Source organism: Gigantopelta aegis, chromosome 10 (assembly GCF_016097555.1).
Source record: "Gigantopelta aegis isolate Gae_Host chromosome 10, Gae_host_genome, whole genome shotgun sequence".
Classification (NCBI taxonomy): domain Eukaryota; kingdom Metazoa; phylum Mollusca; class Gastropoda; order Neomphalida; family Peltospiridae; genus Gigantopelta; species Gigantopelta aegis.
The window spans coordinates 3,194,976-3,218,934 of NC_054708.1; the positions used below are offsets into that span (position 1 = coordinate 3,194,976).

General features: G+C 37.9%; 1 protein-coding gene across 1 annotated transcript in view; it reads left to right on the forward strand.

Annotated features, from left to right (window-relative positions):
- The window catches only part of LOC121383456 (multiple epidermal growth factor-like domains protein 8), an 81,178-nt gene that overhangs the window by 39,212 nt on the left and 18,007 nt on the right, over positions 1 to 23,959 (forward strand). The window contains exons 13-26 of the mRNA XM_041513510.1: positions 341 to 563; positions 3,400 to 3,629; positions 4,952 to 5,093; positions 6,593 to 6,818; positions 9,366 to 9,540; positions 10,368 to 10,552; positions 11,671 to 11,969; positions 12,919 to 13,066; positions 13,364 to 13,553; positions 15,088 to 15,251; positions 19,201 to 19,351; positions 20,284 to 20,548; positions 22,426 to 22,543; positions 22,858 to 23,059. Of these exons, the coding sequence (XP_041369444.1) occupies positions 341 to 563; positions 3,400 to 3,629; positions 4,952 to 5,093; positions 6,593 to 6,818; positions 9,366 to 9,540; positions 10,368 to 10,552; positions 11,671 to 11,969; positions 12,919 to 13,066; positions 13,364 to 13,553; positions 15,088 to 15,251; positions 19,201 to 19,351; positions 20,284 to 20,548; positions 22,426 to 22,543; positions 22,858 to 23,059 (2,718 nt within the window). The remainder of the gene's footprint in view (positions 1 to 340; positions 564 to 3,399; positions 3,630 to 4,951; positions 5,094 to 6,592; positions 6,819 to 9,365; positions 9,541 to 10,367; positions 10,553 to 11,670; positions 11,970 to 12,918; positions 13,067 to 13,363; positions 13,554 to 15,087; positions 15,252 to 19,200; positions 19,352 to 20,283; positions 20,549 to 22,425; positions 22,544 to 22,857; positions 23,060 to 23,959) is intronic.

Genomic DNA, 23,959 nt, shown 5'->3' on the forward strand with positions numbered 1-23,959 from the left:
TAATATAACCCACTGTTTACTATGGACCATATCTTAGATATAAACTTGAATGATGATAATAATAATATAACCCACTGTTTACTATGGACCATATCTTAGATATAAACTTGAATGATGATAATAATAATATAACCCACTGTTTACTATGGACCATATCTTAGATATAAACTTGAATGATGATAATAATAATATAACCCACTGTTTACTATGGACCATATCTTAGATATAAACTTGAATGATAATAATAATAATATAACCCACTGTTTACTATGGACCACATCTTTGATATAAAGTTGAATGATGATAATAATAATATAACTCACTGTTTACTACTGATCAGGTCCGCTGAGTGATGTGAACTGCTCGGCCGTGATCAGTGGTCACCACAACGTCTCGACGGAGGAATCGACCGACTGGTCGTACGACGTGTGTCCTGACGTCGAGGAGTGCTCGCTCGGGTTACACGACTGCCACGCCAACGCCACCTGCATCAACACACCAGAGTCATTCCAGTGCGAGTGTAACCAGGGATTCATCAAGAACGGAGATATCTGTGAAAAAACGTAAGTCAAGAAACGTTATAGTTAATCTTGTCTAGTCTTGGTAATGCTTTAGTGACAAACATGTGCCCTTTCAATTATAGTAGAGTGCCTACCTGACGAGCTTGGACTGAATTTCCTAGATTGATCCATTTGGTGTTTTACCATCCCATCCAGTTCTCTATGACTGATACGTCAAATGCCATGGTATGTTCTGTCCTGTCTGTGGGAAAGTGCACATAAACGATACCTTTCTGTAATTATAAAATGTTTCGGGTTACTTCTAAAGACAGTTGTGTCAGAATTATCAAATGTTTGACATCGCGTAGTCAGTGATTCAGGAATGTACTCTTGTGATGTCTTTAAATAAAACACATTTACAATAAAACAAACAAAGCTAGAGCTGGCCGGTATTGAAATTTGAGGTTCGGTATCGATATCGGTATTTTTGGGGTGATTTACCTCGGTATCGGTACGGTATTCGGTATTGACACGATACCGATATCGAGCTTTATTTTCGGTATACTCGGCTTAAAATGCACGCCTGTGTTAAGGCTCACCCGCTAATTTCATCTAAATACAATTAAATTCTATACACAAGGCTCTCGTCTGATTTATACCAACCCATTTTGCGTTCGTCAGATATATTATTAGTGGTTTCCGGGAAATATTTTTCAATACCGAAATTTCGGTATTTTGAATTTTGCTCGGTACGGTAAATCGGTATTGACATAATACCGATACCGAACGGTATATACGGTATACCGCCCAGCTCTAAACAAAGCCATACTTGGTCCAATCAAAGAGGACTATAAGTTTTATCTCTGTCTGTCTGTCCATGAATTGGTCTGTCTCTCCCACGTATGCCTCAAGATATTAAGCTGAACATTTTTGTATAGCTTTATCGTGTATGTTACTGATCAAGGTTGACTTTCATGAAGATTTACCCACTTTTTACAAAGTTATGCCCATAGAACTTAGTAGATAAGAAAATTTATTGGGTCCGGTACTCTCAAAATGCTTGTTTATTTTAATAATAACAATATCTGATTTGTGTACTGCAGGTGTTACTACCAGTGTTCTATCCATGGTATAACAATATGTGATTTGTGTACTGCAGATATTACTACCAGTGTTCTATCCATGGTATAACAATATGTGATTTGTGTACTGCAGGTGTTACTACCATTGTTCCCCCCATGTTATAACAATATGTGATTTGTGTACTGCAGGTGCTACTACCAGTGTTACCCCCCACGGTATAACAATACGTGATTTGTGTACTGCAGGTGTTACTACCAGTGTTCCCCCCATGTTATAACAATACGTGATTTGTGTACTGCAGGTGTTACTACCAGTGTTCCCCTCATGGTATAACAATACGTGATTTGTGTACTGCAGGTGTTACTACCATTGTTCTATCCATGGTATAACAATACGTGATTTGTGTACTGCAGGTGTTACTACCAGTGTTCTATCCATGGTAAAACAATATGTGATTTGTGTACTGCAGGTGTTACTGCCAGTGTTCCCCCCACGGTATAACAATACGTGATTTGTGTACTGCAGGTGTTACTACCAGTGTTCCCCCCACGGTATAACAATACGTGATTTGTGTACTGCAGGTGTTACTACCAGTGTTCTCCCCACGGTATAACAATACGTGATTTGTGTACTGCAGGTGCTACTACCATTGTTACCCCCACGGTATAACAATACGTGATTTGTGTACTGCAGGTGTTACTACCAGTGTTCTCCCCACGGTATAACAATACGTGATTTGTGTACTGCAGGTGCTACTACCATTGTTACCCCCACGGTATAACAATACGTGATTTGTGTACTGCAGGTGCTACTACCAGTGTTCTCCCCACGGTATAACAATACGTGATTTGTGTACTGCAGGTGTTACTGCCAGTGTTCCCCCCACGGTATAACAATATGTGATTTGTGTACTGCAGGTGTTACTGCCAGTGTTCCCCCCACGGTATAACAATATGTGATTTGTGTACTGCAGGTGTTACTACCAGTGTTCTATCCATGGTATAACAATATGTGATTTGTGTACTGCAGGTGTTACTACCAGTGTTCTCTCCATGGTATAACAATATGTGATTTGTGTACTGCAGGTGTTACTACCAGTGTTCTCTCCATGGTATAACAATATGTGATTTGTGTACTGCAGGTGTTACTGCCAGTGTTCCCCCCACGGTATAACAATACGTGATTTGTGTACTGCAGGTGTTACTACCAGTATTCTATCCATAGTATAACAATATGTGATTTGTGTACTGCAGGTGTTACTACCAGTGTTCTATCCATGGTATAACAATATGTGATTTGTGTACTGCAGGTGCTACTACCAGTGTTCTCTCCATGGTATAACAATACGTGATTTGTGTACTGCAGGTGCTACTACCAGTGTTCTCCCCACGGTATAACAATACGTGATTTGTGTACTGCAGGTGTTACTGCCAGTGTTCCCCCCACGGTATAACAATACGTGATTTGTGTACTGCAGGTGTTACTACCAGTGTTCCCCCCACGGTATAACAATACGTGATTTGTGTACTGCAGGTGTTACTACCAGTGTTCTCCCCACGGTATAACAATATGTGATTTGTGTACTGCAGGTGCTACTACCATTGTTACCCCCACGGTATAACAATACGTGATTTGTGTACTGTAGGTGCTACTACCAGTGTTCCCCCCCATGGTATAACAATACGTGATTTGTGTACTGCAGGTGCTACTACCAGTGTTCCCCCCCATGGTATAACAATATGTGATTTGTGTACTGCAGGTGTTACTACCAGTGTTCACCCCCATGGTATAACAATACGTGATTTGTGTACTGCAGGTGTTACTACCAGTGTTCTCCCCATGGTAACTGTTCTGGACCACCTGACTTTGAGTGTAAGTGTGAGATCGGGTGGACGGGCGAGGACTGCAGCGAGAACTGTGGCTGTCACCTGCACAGCACGTGCGCGACGGGCGTGGGGACCTGTGACTGGTGTCAGCACCACACCACCGGGGCCGACTGCAGTCTGTGCAGTGCAGGCAGCTTCGGGGACCCGCTTGACGCGGAAGGTGAGAAACATTAAAGCAAAGCAATTTTATTTTACCTTTTTTTTTTATAACTTTTTTTCTTCTTTTTTTTCTTTTTTAAATATATTTTTGTTAAAAAAAAACAATTTGTTAATTTTTTTTTTTTATTGTTCCAGATCACAAACATAGCAATGTCAGGAATGGAAGCCCTGAATCACTTCTTCAAATATAATATAATAAATTTTGTTTAGTCTCACCTAGGTTTTCACCTTGGTGAATTCAAAAAGCAGGATATAGGTATTACCTTTCTGATGATGACAGCAGCAGCAGCGATGGCAACAACTTTTGAATTTAACTCCAAAATTCAGGGACAAATTTACAGAGCCTGTTTTAGACTTATACACGTAACTATGTACATTTACAATACTTAAACACCTGCGTTTAAGAAAAAAGTGTTAAATGTTTAGTGTGTAGATTAATTTCTCACACACAATAAGTCCTAGATTAATGAACTTGGTTTATAGTTGCATTTATGAATGTTCATGTCAATACATGTTTAAAATCTTTTTTAAATTCATTGAATAATATTTTTTCTTTAAATAAAACGAAACCTTTACTTTATTCCCATTCAAACCAGAAATGCCTGTATTGGCATATTAGAAATGATCTCAGGGAAACTACCAATAAAAGAACCCTTTACTTTATTCCCATTCCAATCAGAAATGCCTGTATTGGCATATTAGAAATGATCTCCGGGAAACTACCAATAAAAGAACCCTTTCTGTAAACTGTTGCTAGATGTCTTTTGGTAAAGACATGGGGCGGGATGTAGCCCAGTGGTAAAGTGCTCGCTTGAATACGTGGTCAGTCTGAGATCGATCCCCATCGGTTGGGGCATTGGGCTATTTCTCGTTCCAACCAGTGCACCATGACTACTATATATTTTTGTCCTGATTCTTTGCAACGTTCTAATGCTGTTTTGTGCTATCAATACCCTACCTGCAATAAATATATTTATGAATATGATAGGATTTCCCCAAGTTAATTTCCAATTAATAGCAAAACTAGACTATAAGAATGTACAGGTTTGCTAACCAGAATCCAACCAGTGCACTACGACTGGTATATTAAAGGTCGTGGTATGTGCTTTCCTGTCTGTGGGATGGTGGATATAAAAAATCCCTTGCTACTAATGGAAAAATGTAGTGGGTTTCCTTTGAGAGACTATATGTCAAAATTACCAAATGTTTGACATCAATAGCTGATGATTAATAAATCAGTGCGCTCTATTGGTGTCGTTAAACAAAACAAACTTTTTTACTTTTAGAGAGAATGTTTTGACTAATCTGTCTGTATATGTTCAGGTTGTAAACCGTGTAACTGTAACGGACACGGAGACACACTGGTGGGGGAGTGTAACAACATCACCGGAGAATGCTACTGCATGGATAACACAGACGGATGGCACTGTGACACCTGTCAGGAAGGTTACTATGGAAACCCACGGTAAGAATGTAGAGAAGAAAATCGGAAAAAACCTGGTAAATGTATTTAGTCAGACCATGAAATGAAGAATAGGTTACACAAAATTAAATTTGTATAATTGATGCACAAACAAAATGATAATTGTCAGAATTTTCAGAGACCTGTTTGGCATATAGGTGTGCTGTTTGTCGCAGACTACTTGTGAAGTGTTGTCTTATGTTAACATCTTTACACTTTATGCAAGTTTAAATCCAGATTTTAATAAACCTGGGACCTAATTCACAAAGCTCTCTTAGGCTCTGCTAGACAACAAAGCATCCTCTTTGTAAGTCTTTTAGCATTGCACTGCGAGATCGCAAAGTTGCAAAAGCTTAGTGAATTAGATCCCAGACTGACATGTCAGTTTGAACTTTCAAACAAGTATGTTAAAACATCAATGTAATTGTGTTTGTCCGACATCAAATAGCTGATAATTTATAAATCAGTGTGCTCGAGTGTTTAAGTTGTTAAACAAAGTAAATGTTTTCTGTGTTTATTTCAGTATCCATGGTGAGTGTTACCTGCAGTATGATAGGCGGATATTAACATGAGTAACTCAAACACTACTATAATGTGATGGTTTTATTTCAGTAGCCATGGTGAGTGTTACCTGCAGTGTGATAGGCGGATATTAACATGAGTAACTCAAACACTACTATAATGTGATGGTTTTATTTCAGTAGCCATGTTGAGTGTTACCTGCAGTGTGATAGGCGGATATTAACATGAGTAACTCAAACACTACTATAATGTGATGGTTTTATTTCAGTAGCCATGTTGAGTGTTACCTGCAGTGTGATAGGCGGATATTAACATGAGTAACTCAAACACTACTATAATGTGATGGTTTTATTTCAGTAGCCATGTTGAGTGTTACCTGCAGTGTGATAGGCGGATATTAACATGAGTAACTCAAACACTACTATAATGTGATGGTTTTATTTCAGTAGTCATGTTGAGTGTTACCTGCAGTGTGATAGGCGGATATTAACATGAGTAACTCAAACACTACTATAATGTGATGGTTTTATATCAGGGTCCGTGGTAAGTGTTACCTGCAGTGTGATAGGCAGATATTAACATGAGTAACTCAAACACTACTATAATGTGATGGTTTTATTTCAGTAGTCATGTTGAGTGTTACCTGCAGTGTGATAGGCGGATATTAACATGAGTAACTCAAACACTACTATAATGTGATGGTTTTATTTCAGTAGTCATGGTGAGTGTTACCTGCAGTGTGATAGGCGGATATTAACATGAGTAACTCAAACACTACTATAATGTGATGGTTTTATTTCAGTAGCCATGTTGAGTGTTACCTGCAGTGTGATAGGCGGATATTAACATGAGTAACTCAAACACTACTATAATGTGATGGTTTTATTTCAGTAGCCATGTTGAGTGTTACCTGCAGTGTGATAGGCGGATATTAACATGAGTAACTCAAACACTACTATAATGTGATTGTTTTATTTCAGTATCCGTGGTAAGTGTTACCTGCAGTGTGATGGGCGGATGATACTCACGGAGATAAGCCGTGGGGCTCTGGGCACTCACCGAGGTCGCGGGGTCGAAGGTCGGTCGAGCGCGTACTGCCTGTGGATCCTGACGCTGGGCTTGTCCCTGACGGAGCCGCGTGTCGCGGAGAAGATGCCAGTGATAACTCTCCGTGTGGAGGGAGATCTTGAGGTCGAGTGCAGCCGGGTCAGTCTTTAACATAACGATCTTTTATGTGTCCACTGTGATAAACATATGTGAACAGTCTTCATTGTAATGATAGTTATTCTTAAAAAATATATATAAAAACACACATTTATACTGACAGGATTAAAATGTATTTTTCTTTTCAACATTACCTGTCCTCAAACAAGTGCATTCACCCCACCCTCCACGGCTAGTAGTCTGGTCCAAACATCCCAAAAGCCAATGGGATGGCCTAAATTCTTCTGCTGTATGCTCTCTGTCGGTCACGTGACTGTAACTTCCTTCTGCTGTATGCTCTCTGTCGGTCACGTGACTGTAACTTCCTTCTGCTGTATGCTCTCTGTCGGTCACGTGACTGTAACTTCCTTCTGCTGTATGCTCTCTGTCGGTCACGTGACTGTAACTTCCTTCTGCTGTATGCTCTCTGTCGGTCACGTGACTGTAACTTCCTTCTGCTGTATGCTCTCTGTCGGTCACGTGACTGTAACTTCCTTCTGCTGTATGCTCTCTGTCGGTCACGTGACTGTAACTTCCTTCTGCTGTATGCTCTCTGTCGGTCACGTGACTGTAACTTCCTTCTGCTGTATGCTCTCTGTCGGTCACGTGACTGTAACTTCCTTCTGCTGTATGCTCTCTGTCGGTCACGTGACTGTAACTTCCTTCTGCTGTATGCTCTCTGTCGGTCACGTGACTGTAACTTCCTTCTGCTGTATGCTCTCTGTCGGTCACGTGACTGTAACTTCCTTCTGCTGTATGCTCTCTGTCGGTCACGTGACTGTAACTTCCTTCTGCTGTATGCTCTCTGTCGGTCACGTGACTGTAACTTCCTTCTGCTGTATGCTCTCTGTCGGTCACGTGACTGTAACTTCCTTCTGCTGTATGCTCTCTGTCGGTCACGTGACTGTAACTTCCTTCTGCTGTATGCTCTCTGTCGGTCACGTGACTGTAACTTCCTTCTGCTGTATGCTCTCTGTCGGTCACGTGACTGTAACTTCCTTCTGCTGTATGCTCTCTGTCGGTCACGTGACTGTAAATTCCTTCTGCTGTATGCTCTCTGTCGGTCACGTGACTGTAACTTCCTTCTGCTGTATGCTCTCTGTCGGTCACGTGACTGTAACTTCCTTCTGCTGTATGCTCTCTGTCGGTCACGTGACTGTAACTTCCTTCTGCTGTATGCTCTCTGTCGGTCACGTGACTGTAACTTCCTTCTGCTGTATGCTCTCTGTCGGTCACGTGACTGTAACTTCCTTCTGCTGTATGCTCTCTGTCGGTCACGTGACTGTAACTTCCTTCTGCTGTATGCTCTCTGTCGGTCACGTGACTGTAACTTCCTTCTGCTGTATGCTCTCTGTCGGTCACGTGACTGTAAATTCCTTCTGCTGTATGCTCTCTGTCGGTCACGTGACTGTAAATTCCTTCTGCTGTATGCTCTCTGTCGGTCACGTGACTGTAACTTCCTTCTGCTGTATGCTCTCTGTCGGTCACGTGACTGTAACTTCCTTCTGCTGTATGCTCTCTGTCGGTCACGTGACTGTAACTTCCTTCTGCTGTATGCCCTCTGTCGGTCACGTGACTGTAACTTCCTTCTGCTGTATGCCCTCTGTCGGTCACGTGACTGTAACTTCCTTCTGCTGTATGCTCTCTGTCGGTCACGTGACTGTAACTTCCTTCTGCTGTATGCTCTCTGTCGGTCACGTGACTGTAACTTCCTTCTTTTTTCCTTCCCTCTTTGGTTCGGACATCTTTTTATGTACTTTATCGTTTTTTTCTTATCTTTATTTTTTGATGGAAAACCTAATGTTTGTAATGGCAGGATTTAGCCTTTTGTACTAGATCACATATGACAGAATAACAGGGCTGGAAAAGGACAACCCAATGAAAATTTTACCCTGGAACAGTAGACTGGTTTGAACATCCCAATAGCCATAAGATGGCCTAAAATCTACTTGTTCCGGTCACGTGATAGCAGCTTCCTTCTTCCTCCACTCTTACTAATGTTTGGCAGCATACAGATCCGTTCATCAGAGGAATGTAATTCTCAGATAATCTTTGTGACATCCATCTTAAGTTAAGAATACCTGTTTATGCTGCAGAAATGATGGGAAGAAATTATTGAAATATTTTACTCATACATTCTACATTATATCTACAGCATAAAGAATTATGTTTCTTTAAGACATTAATGTTGTCCCTAGAAATTTGGCAAGGCATGGTAGACAAAACACTTTGGGGACACATTTTCAGGGCACTTGTTTTGCATTGAAGACAAAAACAATAATTGAAATAAACATAAATTTAATTAATGTTCTTGCTTTAATAAATGAATGGCAAAAAAGAGATATTTTTATTATTTAATAATACATTTTTTTAGTGTTTTATCAAGGCAATTTTAGAATTAATTATTGAAAAAGGCTTTTTTAATCTCAGTGCAGCAGCATGGCACTGATTAAGGCAAGATGGTGCTAGACTAGTGAGGCACCATGCTAAAACAAGCTAGGAAAAACACTAGACATGTATTTTACCTGTAAAACGTGTTGTGTATTTCAGGACTTTATCTACGTGTATGACGGGGTCCCCGCCTTTGTGAATGGTTCTACAGAGGAGAACGGGGAGGGGGAGGCTCCCCTGTTGGGTGCGTTCTGTGGCCACAACCCTGGATCTGACCTGGTTGTGCAGGCTCAGTCGGGTATCATCACTGTGTACTTTGAAGCTACTTTACAAGGTGAGATTGAAGACATGAATATCATTGGTATTTGTATGTTCTATAAATATCTTTCACGTGTTCCAGTAGCCTTTGATAGCACTGGTGACACAGGCTTCACTTGTTTGTCCTTGTGAATCATCAGTGTCAACTCAAGGATTCAATGTGGATTAATCATACACAGTTTTAGATTTGCAGCTGTTACTGTCTTTTTGTTATAATTTTTTACTGAAGGCATTAGCCTGAGGTCAGTAATGAAATATTTGCTAGCATCAGACAGACATTGACAGCTGCAAATCTTAACAACTTCATATGGTTATGTCCATTGTAAAAGGAAGTGTTTTTCCACAGAACCTATTTACTGTCTTTGATTAAAAACAAAATCTGGCTACCATCCAGTGTTCAAGATTAACGGTATCCCGATATCCCAGGAATACCAGACTTCAATAACCCAGTATCCCACCAGGATACCATATAATGTTGCTTGTTTTTTTTAATCCTGCATTTTTATTTTTCGCTGAAACAATGAAAGTCGTCATTTACTGGTGAAGTTAAGTAACAATGTCGTCCCAAGTTTGTTACGATGTTATTTATGAATTTCATTCAAGTGGGATACTAAATTCTCAGGTGGGATACCAGATTTTGAAATGTCAGTATCCAACTGGGATACTGCCAAATTTTTTAAAACCCAAACACTGTCATCTAACTGTAGACTTGTTTAAAAGTTAACTTGTCCTGTGCCAATTTCCTAATGATGTCACTTTCTAATGACGTCATTCACTTTGGGTGTGTTATTTTGTATTTGATACCTGGGAAACAACATGGATAACTGTTAACATGTTGTTCAGTTTCAGGAACCCGCGGATTCAATGCCAGCTATGAAGTGCGGAGCTGTCCGGACGTTTGCCATGGTAACCAGTACTGTAAAGATGGTCACTGTGTGTGTGAGCCGGGGTTCGGAGGCTATGACTGTGACGTGGAACTCTGTCCTGCCAACTGTTCGTACAAGCTGGGACAGGGGGAATGCAGCCAGGTAAGATCCTACTGGTCCAACCAGAGTTTTAACCTTTAGACTACTGGATTAATTTTTAACAAAAACCACGTTGAGTGGGTACAAGTTATAATTTTTACTCACATATATTCAGTTAAATGTTTCATAAATACATGAAATAAAGTTCATATATGAATCGGTAAGTATTATTTTCGTGTCTTTTTTTGTAATTTTTATTATTTTAGATCGGCTAATGGTGATTAAAATTAGGCAAAAAAAATCGAAAAAGTTGCGTTTACTTACAGGCATTTGTGGCCAGCTGTCCAGTATTTATGTCCATTATTCCTGATAACAGTGGTTTTCTGACCAGAATTTTTTTTAAAACCCGAACTACGATTCATATTGCAATATTTGGTAATTTTCGTTGTTGGTAAAACAATCAAATTTATTATCAAATTAGCTGTCACAATCAGCTATCGATCCCTGAAAATTACCACGACGTGCCGCCATTGTTTTCAAGCAAAAATACTTGTTGCCGAAAACCACTTTTTGAACTCAAAATTTCAAGGTATTTTCAATTTAAAAAATCAAACAAAAACCACCATTTTGAAAAAAAATCTTTTTTCTTTAATTATATTTCCGTTTCCGGTGAGTGTCGTGTGCAAAACGGCAGGAAATATGAATTGGGGAATGCACTGTATACAGTGTACAGTATATCGACTGACGTGATGTCGGGCGAGATATCTCGCCTGCAGTAGTCAGAAGGTTAATCTCCGTCCTGTCTGTCTGTGCGTCTGACTCTTCCACATAGTTTTCCGGATGTTTTTTGTTTTTGACAATGACTCGAGATATTGAGCTGAAATTTTGTATATAGCTTTATTGTGTTCTGTTACAGATCAAGTTGAACTGTCATGTCGATTTACCAATTTTTTTACAGAGTTATGACCCTTTAACGTAGGACATACAAAACTAGGTCACTGCAACTTAATTTTCATGCATTACTACACATTAAAAGAAATCTTTGGGCCTTATCTTCATTATCAATTCATATAACACATTCAGTATATTTGTGTGCTTCGCCATCAAACTCCTGACATGCATATTATGTCGCTGGCTGTTAACTCTTTGTTACCTGTGTAACTGTTTTTGTTTCATTTCAGTCTTACCAGATGTGTAGGTGCACGCGTCATTTTGGTGGTTTTGCGTGTGACACGGTCGTGGACTCCACCCAGCCACACCTCCAGGTGATCTCGGACCCCCTGCGACTGCCCGACGAGCAGGACATGACTCCGCTGGGTCGGGTGGGTCACGTGATGACCACATGCGGGGATGGACTCGTCTACGTGTTTGGAGGATACTCCACACAGAAGAAACTACTCAACGACATGTGGCAGTTCGACAACTCCACCGCCAAGTGGACGCTGCTCATACCAGCGTCAGAACAAGAACCGGTTGGGAGGTAAGATTATTAATATGACATAAATACGAATATCATGATGTTTGTATTGCCTGAGTCAGAGTGAGGGTAATACATGAATCCTGACACGAGTTCCATAAAATCATTACGATTCACATGCAAGTGTTATAATTTATTTTTATTACACACCAGTTTAAGATATTGCTCATGTCATAACAATCAATCAACTAGAGTAATATTGGCGTGATGTGAGTGCATCATAGATCATTTGCTGACCCAATTCCTGGAAAAATAACGTTTAGTAGGTCTTGACATCTGCTTACTTCTGTATTGCAGCTTGTTTGCAGTTGGTTTGTAATAAATAAAATACTAAACTAGCTTGCCTTTCATAAAAATGGTATAACAGGCAAGCTCTTTTAATATTCTATATATTATTAATAATATATATATTTTTTTATGAATATCAAGGACCATGTCAAAATGTTTCAAATGTACCTAGAAGGAGAAGAAAAAATAACATCATTTTGGTAAGGAATTCACATTATGTTATGATGTTGTTTCCCCAAATTACTTCATTCGTTGTGCACATGAAATCATTATGACACACGTGTATCATACTGGTTGTATTTTCCTGTATACCTTGAACTATGTGGATAATAAGTGTGTGTAATATGCATAACATATTTTTGTCTCGTCTGAATGAAGTTGAAAGGTGAGATATGGATGCTACTGATGACAGCATTTACTGTTACATTCAGCTCAATGTTACGTTTTTTGTGTTGAATGCCATTTCTTATAAACTTATTTCTTAATTGCACAATTCTATGGTTTTTATTATAACTTTTACATCACAATTTTTATTAATAAATTTAATGTATTGTAAGTGATATATTTCATTCTGCAGAATTCTTGTGTATGATCTGTCTTTTTTTAAGCCAATACATGAATTTGAGAAAATATTTTATACATTTTTTAAAACTTATTTCTCCAGGTACCACCATGCCATGGCATGTATTCCAGCTCTGAAGATGTTGTATGTTTTTGGCGGGTTTATAGATTCAGGGTCGTCCAATAATTATCAGCCGTGTCGAGAATTGTGGAAATTTAACATCGAGTCACAAGTTTGGACTAATGAATCGGTTAGTGGTGTTTTAGTGTGAAATAAAGTGAATCTTGATTATAAATACTGAATCAGTTTGTAGGTTTTAGTACAAGATTTTATTCTAGATTATAATCAGGCAAACAACAAATCTGTTAGTGAGTGTTATAATAGTGAATATGAAATCATATATGTATATGTGTAATATAAATTTTGTTATCTAATTGCTAATTCATTTGAATAAAATTGTATTTGTTACATGTATTTTTTGTTTTTTAAAGGTGTATAAATATATTGATAATGCACTATTTACTAATAATTTTACTCTGTGTTTCAGGTACCTAACTGGTTACCGAAGCTGGCGGGTCACACTCTGGTACAGATAGATGACACTAAACTGGTTGTGATTGGAGGGTTTTCAACACAGTCGTACTTCTCTGATAAAGTCCTGGAGTACGATGCGGGCAGCGGGATGATAGCCTGGCAAGAGTACGACCGCTTGCTCCTGTCAGGCAGTATACCGCTTGGTAAGACACACATTTAAACAGTTTAAGGCAGTATACCGCTTGGTAAGACACACACTTAAGCAGTTTAAGGCAGTATACCACTTGGTAAGACACACATTTAAACAGTTTAAGGCAGTATACCGCTTGGTAAGACACTTAAGCAGTTTAAAGCAGTATACCGCTTGGTAAGACACACACTTAAACTGTTTAAGACAGTATACCGCTTGGTAAGACACACACTTAAACAGTTCAAGGCAGTATACCGCTTGGTAAGACACACACAGTATACCGCTTGGTAAGACACACACTTAAACAGTTCAAGGCAGTATACTGCTTGGTAAAACACACACTTAAACAGTTCAAGGTAGTATACCGCTTGGTAAGACACACACTTTAACAGTTCAAGGCAGTATACCGCTTGGTAAGACCTACACTTGAACAGTTCAAGGCAGTATACCGCGTGGTAAGACACACACTTGAACAGTTTACGGTAGTATACTGCTTGGTAAGACGCACACTTAAACAGTTTAAAGCATTAAACAGTTTAAGGCAGTATACCACTTGGTAAGACACACATTTAAACAGTTTATCTCGGTTTGTACACACACACACACAATAATATACAGAAATACAAAGAAAGATCAATCGGATGTGTAAGCTATTTGCTTTTTGTTCACCACATTTTAAACTACAACTAGGGCAGCCTGTACTGGTGGTTTTTATATTTAAAAAATATATTTTGTACATCGGAAATTTTAAGGTATGTTTGGACCATTGTTAATATGTTTTATGGTGGAAATTGTTTGACAAATATCATCAGATTGTTTGACCATCTTCGGTAGTCTAGTGAACAAGCCATCAGTAAGCTGGCAGGTACTGGGTTCACATCCCGGTGTCGGCATTCGTCTAGAGTGAGTTTAAATGACTCAGTGGGTAGGTGTAAGGCCATTACAATGACTTCTCTTAACCACTAACAACTGGACAGACAACCCACATAGCTGAGGTTTTGAGCCCACATAGCTGAGGTTTTGAGCCCACATAGCTGAGGTTTTGTGCCCAGTACATAATGCTTGAATCTTAATTGGATATAAGTGTGAAACTACAGTAGAATCTTGTTGAGTCGAATTCAGAAGGATTGAATACACTGCAACGCTTGAACCAAAAACGAAGTCTGGAGTTACACTTACACATTGTTGACCGAATGGTTAGGTCGAATACCTGATGGGTCGAACACTTTCTCGAACACCGACAGGGTTCAAGCCAACGGGATTCAACTGTATATTAGATAGAAAGACTGTGTGGAAACTGAAATATTATAGATATTCTAGTCTGCATCGATATATTTATACAGTGAAACCCCAAGACAAATGTCCAGTATTAAGAGGGATCCAGTTTAGAGAGGTTAAGTTCTGTCCTGGTTTTTAGAAAGGGAATTCCGGTTTACATAGGGTCCGGTCTTGAGAGGTTTTTCTGTATTAAAGAACGATTGTGTGGAAACTGAAGTATTCTAGTCTTGTCTGTGTATATTATTTCAACATGTCTTTGTGTGTTTCAGGAATGTACGGTCACACTGCGGTGTTCCACAAGGCGTCGTCCACCATCTATGTGTACGGTGGCTACGTCTACAAGGGTGACCAGTGGTCCATCTCTCACGACCTCTTCGCCTACGACATTGTTGCTCGGGAGTGGAACCTGCTTGCCCCGGAGGTTCTCAGTGAGGTACGGGTTGGCTTCAGTAATATTGTATTCATTACTTCTAGTAGAACGGTGGCAGAAGGATATGCTAGAAAAAACATCTACCATTACTTCTAGTTCAATCAACCGGTAGAACGGTGCTAGAAAGCCATGCTAGAAAAATCATCTGGCACACATCGCTAGATGGTAATGCACCCTTTTTATTGGTTAATCAGTTTTGTCATTTAGGACGTAGACGGCCATTGCTACCTGTTCACTACATCATTCCATAGTCAAAGGTAGCATGTGACGTCATGTAATATATAATACTGTTAGTCACGTAATATATAATACTGTTAGTCACGTAATATATAATAGTTAGTGATGTAATATATAATACTGTTAGTCACGTAATATATAATACTGTTAGTCATGTAATATATAATACTGTTAGTGATGTAATATATAATACTGTTAGTCACGTAATATATAATACTGTTTGTCACGTAATATATAATACTGTTAGTCACGTAATATATAATACTGTTAGTCACGTAATATATAATACTGTTAGTCACGTAATATATAATACTGTTAGTGATGTAATATATAATACTGTTAGTCACGTAATATATAATACTGTTACGTAATATATAATACTGTTAGTGATGTAATATATAATACTGTTAGTCACGTAATATATAATACTGTTAGTGATGTAATATATAATACTGTTAGTCACGTAATATATAATACTGTTACGTAATATATAATACTGTTAGTGATGTAATATATAATACTGTTAGTCACGTAATATATAATACTGTTAGTGATGTAATATATAATACTGTTAGTCACGTAATATACAATGCTGTTAGTGACGTAATATACAATACTGTTAGTCAAATAATATACAATTCTGTTAGTCACGTAATATACAATACTGTTAGTGACGTAATATGTAATACTGTTAGTCACATAATATGTAATACTGTTAGTCACGTAATATATAATACTGTTACTGTTAGTCACGTAATATATAATACTGTTAGTCACGTAATATATAATACTGTTAGTGATGTAATATATAATACTGTTAGTCACGTAATATATAATACTGTTAGTCACGTAATATATAATACTGTTAGTCACGTAATATATAATACTGTTAGTCACGTAATATATAATACTGTTAGTGACGTAATATATAATACTGTTAGTCACGTAATATATAATACTGTTAGTCACGTAATATATAATACTGTTAGTGACGTAATATATAATACTGTTAGTGATGTAATATATAATACTGTTAGTGATGTAATATATAATACTGTTAGTCACTGTTAGTCACGTAATATATAATACTGTTAGTGATGTAATATATAATACTGTTAGTGATGTAATATATAATACTGTTAGTGATGTAATATATAATACTGTTAGTCACGTAATATATAATACTGTTAGTGACGTAATATATAATACTGTTAGTCACGTAATATATAATACTGTTAGTGACGTAATATATAATACTGTTAGTCACGTAATATATAATACTGTTAGTGACGTAATATATAATACTGTTAGTCACGTAATATATAATACTGTTAGTGACGTAATATATAATACTGTTAGTCACGTAATATATAATACTGTTAGTGACGTAATATATAATACTGTTAGTCACGTAATATATAATACTGTTAGTGACGTAATATATAATACTGTTAGTGACGTAATATATAATACTGTTAGTGACGTAATATATAATACTGTTAGTGACGTAATATATAATACTGTTAGTGACGTAATATATAATACTGTTAGTGACGTAATATATAATACTGTTAGTGACGTAATATATAATACTGTTAGTCATGTAATATATAATACTGTTAGTGATGTAATATATAATACTGTTAGTCACGTAATATATAATACTGTTAGTGATGTAATATATAATACTGTTAGTCACGTAATATATAATACTGTTAGTGATGTAATATATAATACTGTTAGTCACGTAATATATAATACTGTTAGTGATGTAATATATAATACTGTTAGTCACGTAATATATAATACTGTTAGTGATGTAATATATAATACTGTTAGTCACGTAATATATAATACTGTTAGTGATGTAATATATAATACTGTTAGTGACGTAATATATAATACTGTTAGTCACGTAATATATAATACTGTTAGTGACGTAATATATAATACTGTTAGTGACGTAATATATAATACTGTTAGTGATGTAATATATAATACTGTTAGTGACGTAATATATAATACTGTTAGTGATGTAATATATAATACTGTTAGTGACGTAATATATAATACTGTTAGTGATGTAATATATAATACTGTTAGTCATGTAATATATAATACTGTTAGTGATGTAATATATAATACTGTTAGTCATGTAATATATAATACTGTTAGTGATGTAATATATAATACTGTTAGTGACGTAATATATAATACTGTTAGTGATGTAATATATAATACTGTTAGTCACTTAATATATAATACTGTTAGTGATGTAATATATAATACTGTTAGTCACGTAATATATAATACTGTTAGTCACGTAATATATAATACTGTTAGTGATGTAATATATAATACTGTTAGTCACGTAATATATAATACTGTTAGTGACGTAATATATAATACTGTTAGTGATGTAATATATAATTCTGTTAGTGATGTAATATATAATACTGTTAGTGATGTAATATATATCAGCTGTAAGCAGGGTCATGACGCCATGGTACAACGGTGAATCTTATAATAATTATACTAAAATTATAAGCTTGATTTTCTTGAGACTTTTGTCACAAAAAACATCTACAAAAGGACTTGTGCCAGAAACTATTAATCTAGGATGGCAAGATGCGAGGATGGTCTAGGATCGATCCCTGTCAGTGGGCCCATTGGGCTATATCTATCTCCAGCCAGTGCACAATGTCTTGTATATCAAAGGTCGTAGTAATATGCTATCCTGTCTATGGGATGATGCATATAAAAGATTCCTTGCTATTAATGGAAACATGTAGTGGGCTTTCTCTCTAAGACAATGTGTTAAAATTACAAAATGTTTTGACTTGTGATAGCTGATAATTAATAAATCAATATGCTCTAGTGGCGTTATTAAACAAAACAGACTTTAAACTCATTATATCTAGGAAGGATGTAGATTTTGTAACTGCACTTTTTCTGGCACAGTGTCGTATGTGATAACAGTTTTGTTCTTTTTCTGATTTTATTCTAGTAATTTATGTTGAGTGTGTCATTAAATTAAACATGTCTTCCTTCCGTACATTCTGAATGGAGTCCCTCATTGTGCAAATCTAAATCTAGGACAAGTCTCGGTATTAATATCAAACACTATACAAATTAAACCCTGAGATATGTATGCTATTTTCTGGAGTAAAAGAAAGAGAAAAAAAGTGAGATTATAAGGGGGGCAACTGCCCCCCGGAGGGTACGGCCCTGATGTCACAGGTTTCTTAAGATGTGAAAGCAGTTCGGTAATTTTAAAATTAAATTCTGATACTTCATAAGACAATATCATTGACATATTATTAGCATTATGATATGATGTGTATTAGCAGTGATATTTTAATGACATATTGCACATTTATTAACATTTGACTGTAAGTTTGTCATTTCCTAGCTGTATTTATTGATACTAATTTATACCAATTTATCATCACCATAAGACATTGTGAAATGATGTGAGTTAGATGTAATATGTTAAAAGGCAATACACTGATGGTATTGCAGTAGGAGGGTCAGCTCTTCTATATGGCAGTTAATATATTATCATTTCAACAGTGTTATTATCATTTTACAATCGTGTTATACTACTGTATAATACCTCTGTATTGCAGTGTGTTATTGTGACGTTATTTCAGTGGGAGGGTCGTGTTTTTTGTGTAAAATGCTGTAGAACTGTGTTATTGTGACGTTATTTCAGTGGGAGGGTCGTGTTTTCCACGCGGCGGTCAACATGGACGATAAGATGGTCATCATGGGCGGCTGGACAGTGGGCAGTCAGTCTCTACCTCATCTCCTCGTCTACCGCTACCGCTGTAATACCTGGCACAAACTGCACCTCAAGTTTGCCGGTAAAACTGGATTTATCTCTTAAACAAAAAACTCAAGCACCTCAAGTTTGCCGGTAAAACTGGATTTATCTTTTGCATTAAACATGGTAAAACTGGGTTTATCTTTTGTATTAAACATGGAAAAACTGGGTTTATCTTTTGCATTAAACATGGAAAAACGGGTTTATCTTTTGCATTAAACATGGAAAAACTGGGTTTATCTTTTGCATTAAACATGGTAAAACTGGGTTTATCTTTTGTATTAAACATGGAAAAACTGGGTTTATCTTTTGTATTAAACATGGAAAAACTGGGTTTATCTTTTGTATTAAACATGGAAAAACTTGGTTTATCTTCTATATTAACGATGTGGTAAAACTTGGTTTATCTCTATATTAAAGTAGTAAAACTTGGTTTATCTTTTATATTAAAGATGTTGTAAAACTTTGTTTATCTTTTATCTTAAAAATGTGGTAAAATTTGCTTTATCTTTTGTATTAAAAGTGGTAAAACGTGGTTCATCTTTTATATTAAAATTGTGATAAAACATGGTTTATCTTTATGTTAAAGATGTGGTAAAACTTGATTTATTTTTTATATTAAATGTGGTAAAATTTGGTTCATCTTTTGTATTAAAATTGCAATAAAACATGGTAAACTTAATTTTGTTAAAGATATGGTAAAACTTGGTGTATTTTTTATATTAAAGATGTTTAAAGGCAGGTCTGTTTTCAGTAAATCTCCTGAAAACATGCCTTAAAGTATGTAACTATTAGAGACATGAGCACAACGAAGTCTAGGACTGCTGTAGTGTTGCTTGCAATTTATATTCATTTTGCTTTTTATATTATATCGTTCATCGTTTGTGAAAAAATAACTACAGTATAAGAAAACAAACCTGTGTTATTGTAAATGGCTAAAACTGTATGTTGAGAGTTACATTAACATTTCAGATCTGAGCATCAAGCAGCAAGCAGTGTCTGTAGTGGGAGTGAAGGCGGTGAGTTTCGGTGGGACCATCTACGCGATGGGGGGCTTCACGGGGACAGCGGTGGGCACGATGTCGCAGCTGACAGTGCCCGGCGACATCTGCAGCCTGATCGACGTAGACAGCGTGTGTGATGACACCTCGGGCTGTTCACTGTGTGTGCTCTCCATCCCCGAGACCGGCAAGAACAAGACGCTGTGCTACTCCAGTGATAAGCAGAGACCCGCAGGGTGCGTGCAGTTGATAATATCTAGTTCACAAGCTTTTTGTATATATATATATATATATATCTGTGCTACTCCAGCGACAAGCAGAGACCCGCAGAGTGCATGCAGTCAATAATATCTAGTTCACAGGCTTTTTGTATATATATATCTGTGCTACTCCAGCGAAGCAGAGACCCGCAGGGTGCGTGCAGTCAATAATATCTAGTTCACAGGCTTTTTGTATATATATATATCTGTGCTACTCCAGTGACAAGCAGAGGCCGGCAGGGTGTGTGCGGCCGATACTCTCTAGTTACATTCACAGTCTTTTTATACATATATATCTGTGTTACTCCAGCAGAGACCGGCAGGGTGTGTGCGGCCGATACTCTCTAGTTACATTCACAGTCTTTTTATACATATATATCTGTGTTACTCCAGCAGAGACCGGCAGGGTGTGTGCAGTCAATAATATCTAGTTCACAGGCTTTTTGTATATATATATATCTGTGCTACTCCAGTGACAAGCAGAGGCCGGCAGGGTGTGTGCGGCCGATACTCTCTAGTTACATTCACAGTCTTTTTATACATATATATCTGTGTTACTCCAGCAGAGACCGGCAGGGTGTGTGCGGCCGATACTCTCTAGTTACATTCACAGTCTTTTTATACATATATATCTGTGTTACTCCAGCAGAGACCGGCAGGGTGTGTGCGGCCGATACTCTCTAGTTACATTCACAGTCTTTTTATACATATATATCTGTGTTACTCCAGCAGAGACCGGCAGGGTGTGTGCGGCCGATACTCTCTAGTTACATTCACAGTCTTTTTATACATATATATATGTGTTACTCCAGCAGAGACCGGCAGGGTGTGTGCGGCCGATACTCTCTAGTTACATTCACAGTCTTTTTATACATATATATCTGTGTTACTCCAGCTGAGGCCGGCAGGGTGTGTGCGGCCGATACTCTCTAGTTACATTCACAGTCTTTTTATACATATATATCTGTGTTACTCCAGCAGAGGCCGGCAGGGTGCATGCGGTCGATACTCTCTAGTTACATTCACAGTCTTTTTATACATATATATCTGTGTTACTCCAGCAGAGACCGGCAGGGTGTGTGCGGTCAATACTCTCTAGTTACATTCACAGTCTTTTTGTACATATATATCTGTGTTACTCCAGCAGAGACCGGCAGGGTGTGTGCGGTCGATACTCTCTAGTTACATTCACAGTCTTTTTATACATATATATCTGTGTTACTCCAGCAGAGACCGGCAGGGTGTGTGCGGTCGATACTCTCTAGTTACATTCACAATCTTTTTATACATATATATCTGTGTTACTCCAGCAGAGGCCGGAAGGGTGTGTGCGGCCGATACTCTCTAGTTTTTTTCACAGTCTTTTTATACATATATATCTGTGTTACTCCAGCAGAGACCGGCAGGGTGTGTGCGGTCGATACTCTCTAGTTACATTCACAGTCTTTTTATACATATATATCTGTGTTGATTTTAAGGTCCATAGGAATGATATCTGAAGTTGGGGTTGGGTTGATTCTCTAGTGAGGTATGGGGGAACACAAGATAGTTTTATCTTTATAAAGAGTAAGATTTGAAAAATTTACATTTTCGTGCATGTACATTATAAGACCATGATTGAAGGTGCCCAAGCATTCACATTGCCAGTCATCTGTGATAATAATAAATAAATTTAAGCACCCTGTGGGGAAGTGCTTGTGCAAGATGCAGGGGGTCTCACTAGTGGATCAGGTGTTGAAAATAAAATTTCAGTGTGCTGGGATCTTGTTAAACAAATCATTCCTTTGTGTTGCACCTTAAGCACAATATACAGTTATTTTCTGGTACATTTTTAGTGTGTTGATGTTTTTCAGATGTTCACGTTCGAACAACTCCTGCAACATGAACTGGCACTTCAGCCGCAGCTGCTACCGCTACACCACGTGCAGTCAGTGTCTGGCAGTTTACCCACAATTCAAAGCGGCTCCCATTGTAAGAAAACAGTCATAGACACTTAAGATTTTATTCTCTATTATTGCACAGGGCCAAAGCCCAAGTGAGTCTCAGTTGACTAAAATTATACCAATTGTTTTGTTAGATGTCAGATTTACTTGTGTGCGTTTATTGTGCTCAGTGTTCATTACCATTTATTTTTAATTACTGTTAAATTGAGGCAGACTAAAATTGCTTTTACCAGGTGTTAATTGTCTTTAGAAACTAGGATAAAAGTAGGTGGCTGTATCTACTGAATACTGAGAGTTTTATAACTGATTAGCTCAATTTAGACTACATATTGTGTGTTTCAGGCCTGTCAGTGGTGTACGAACTGCCCAGAAGGCAAGTGTGTGCCACGTGGGGTCGACTGTAAGGCGGAGAGCGGGTGTGGGGTCAGTCAGAACGTGATCACGAAGGCGGAGAAGTGTGTGGAGTATCTGTGTTCTGCGTCGGACTGTGACATGTGCTCATCCATCGGACAGTGCATCTGGACTCGACACTTCAAGAGATCTAGTGAGTCGTTGTTTACTTAAGGGACCACAGAGGGCATTTGAAAGTTGGGGAACACTATGAATTAGTTGGTCTGGTGGATGAAAATGCATGTCTTTGGACAGTTGTTAAATTCATTGTATAGAATAGCTAATTTTCCATCACCATGACATTGCCCATCATGTTTTTCTCATTTCTAGATGCTATGATATGTTCTTTCATAAAATACATATCGCACAAAATATATATTGATAAATTGGAACATCTGAATAACAAAATATTAACATGTAAATAACACAACTATTGCTCAACAATTTGGAAACTGTTATTATTATAACATTATTTATATTATATATTTTGTTATTAACAGCTGAAATCCGGCGTTACTTCGACCTGAGTCATTATTATAATGGAGACAGGTGTGGTTCAGTGACGAGTCCCGATTTATCATGATATATATTTGAACGTTATGCGGCAAACTGCGTGCAGGAAGTTATGGGTAGTAATGGTGTGGGCAGCTGGCAGAAACCTCCGGGGCAACCTGAATGCACAGGGCTACATTGACCAGATCCTGGCCACACATCGTTCCAGTTATGGCCAACGCCAACGCAGTTATGACAACGCCAGGCCTCACACAGCACGTCTCACAACGGCTTTCCTACAGAACAACAACATTAATGTCCTTCCTTGGCCATCGATATCACCGGATTTGAACCCAATTGAGCATCTATGGGACAGCTGACAGCGATCCCCTGCCCGAGCTGGCAGCAGCGTTACCATCCCCCGGGACGTCATCCGTACTTTGCGAATGGGCAGGCGGTGCCAGGCAGTTGTCAACACACGCGGAGGCCACACCCGGTATTGACTCCAGATTTGACCTTGGTGGTATACTTATCACAATGGACTATTGAATATCCTGCATTT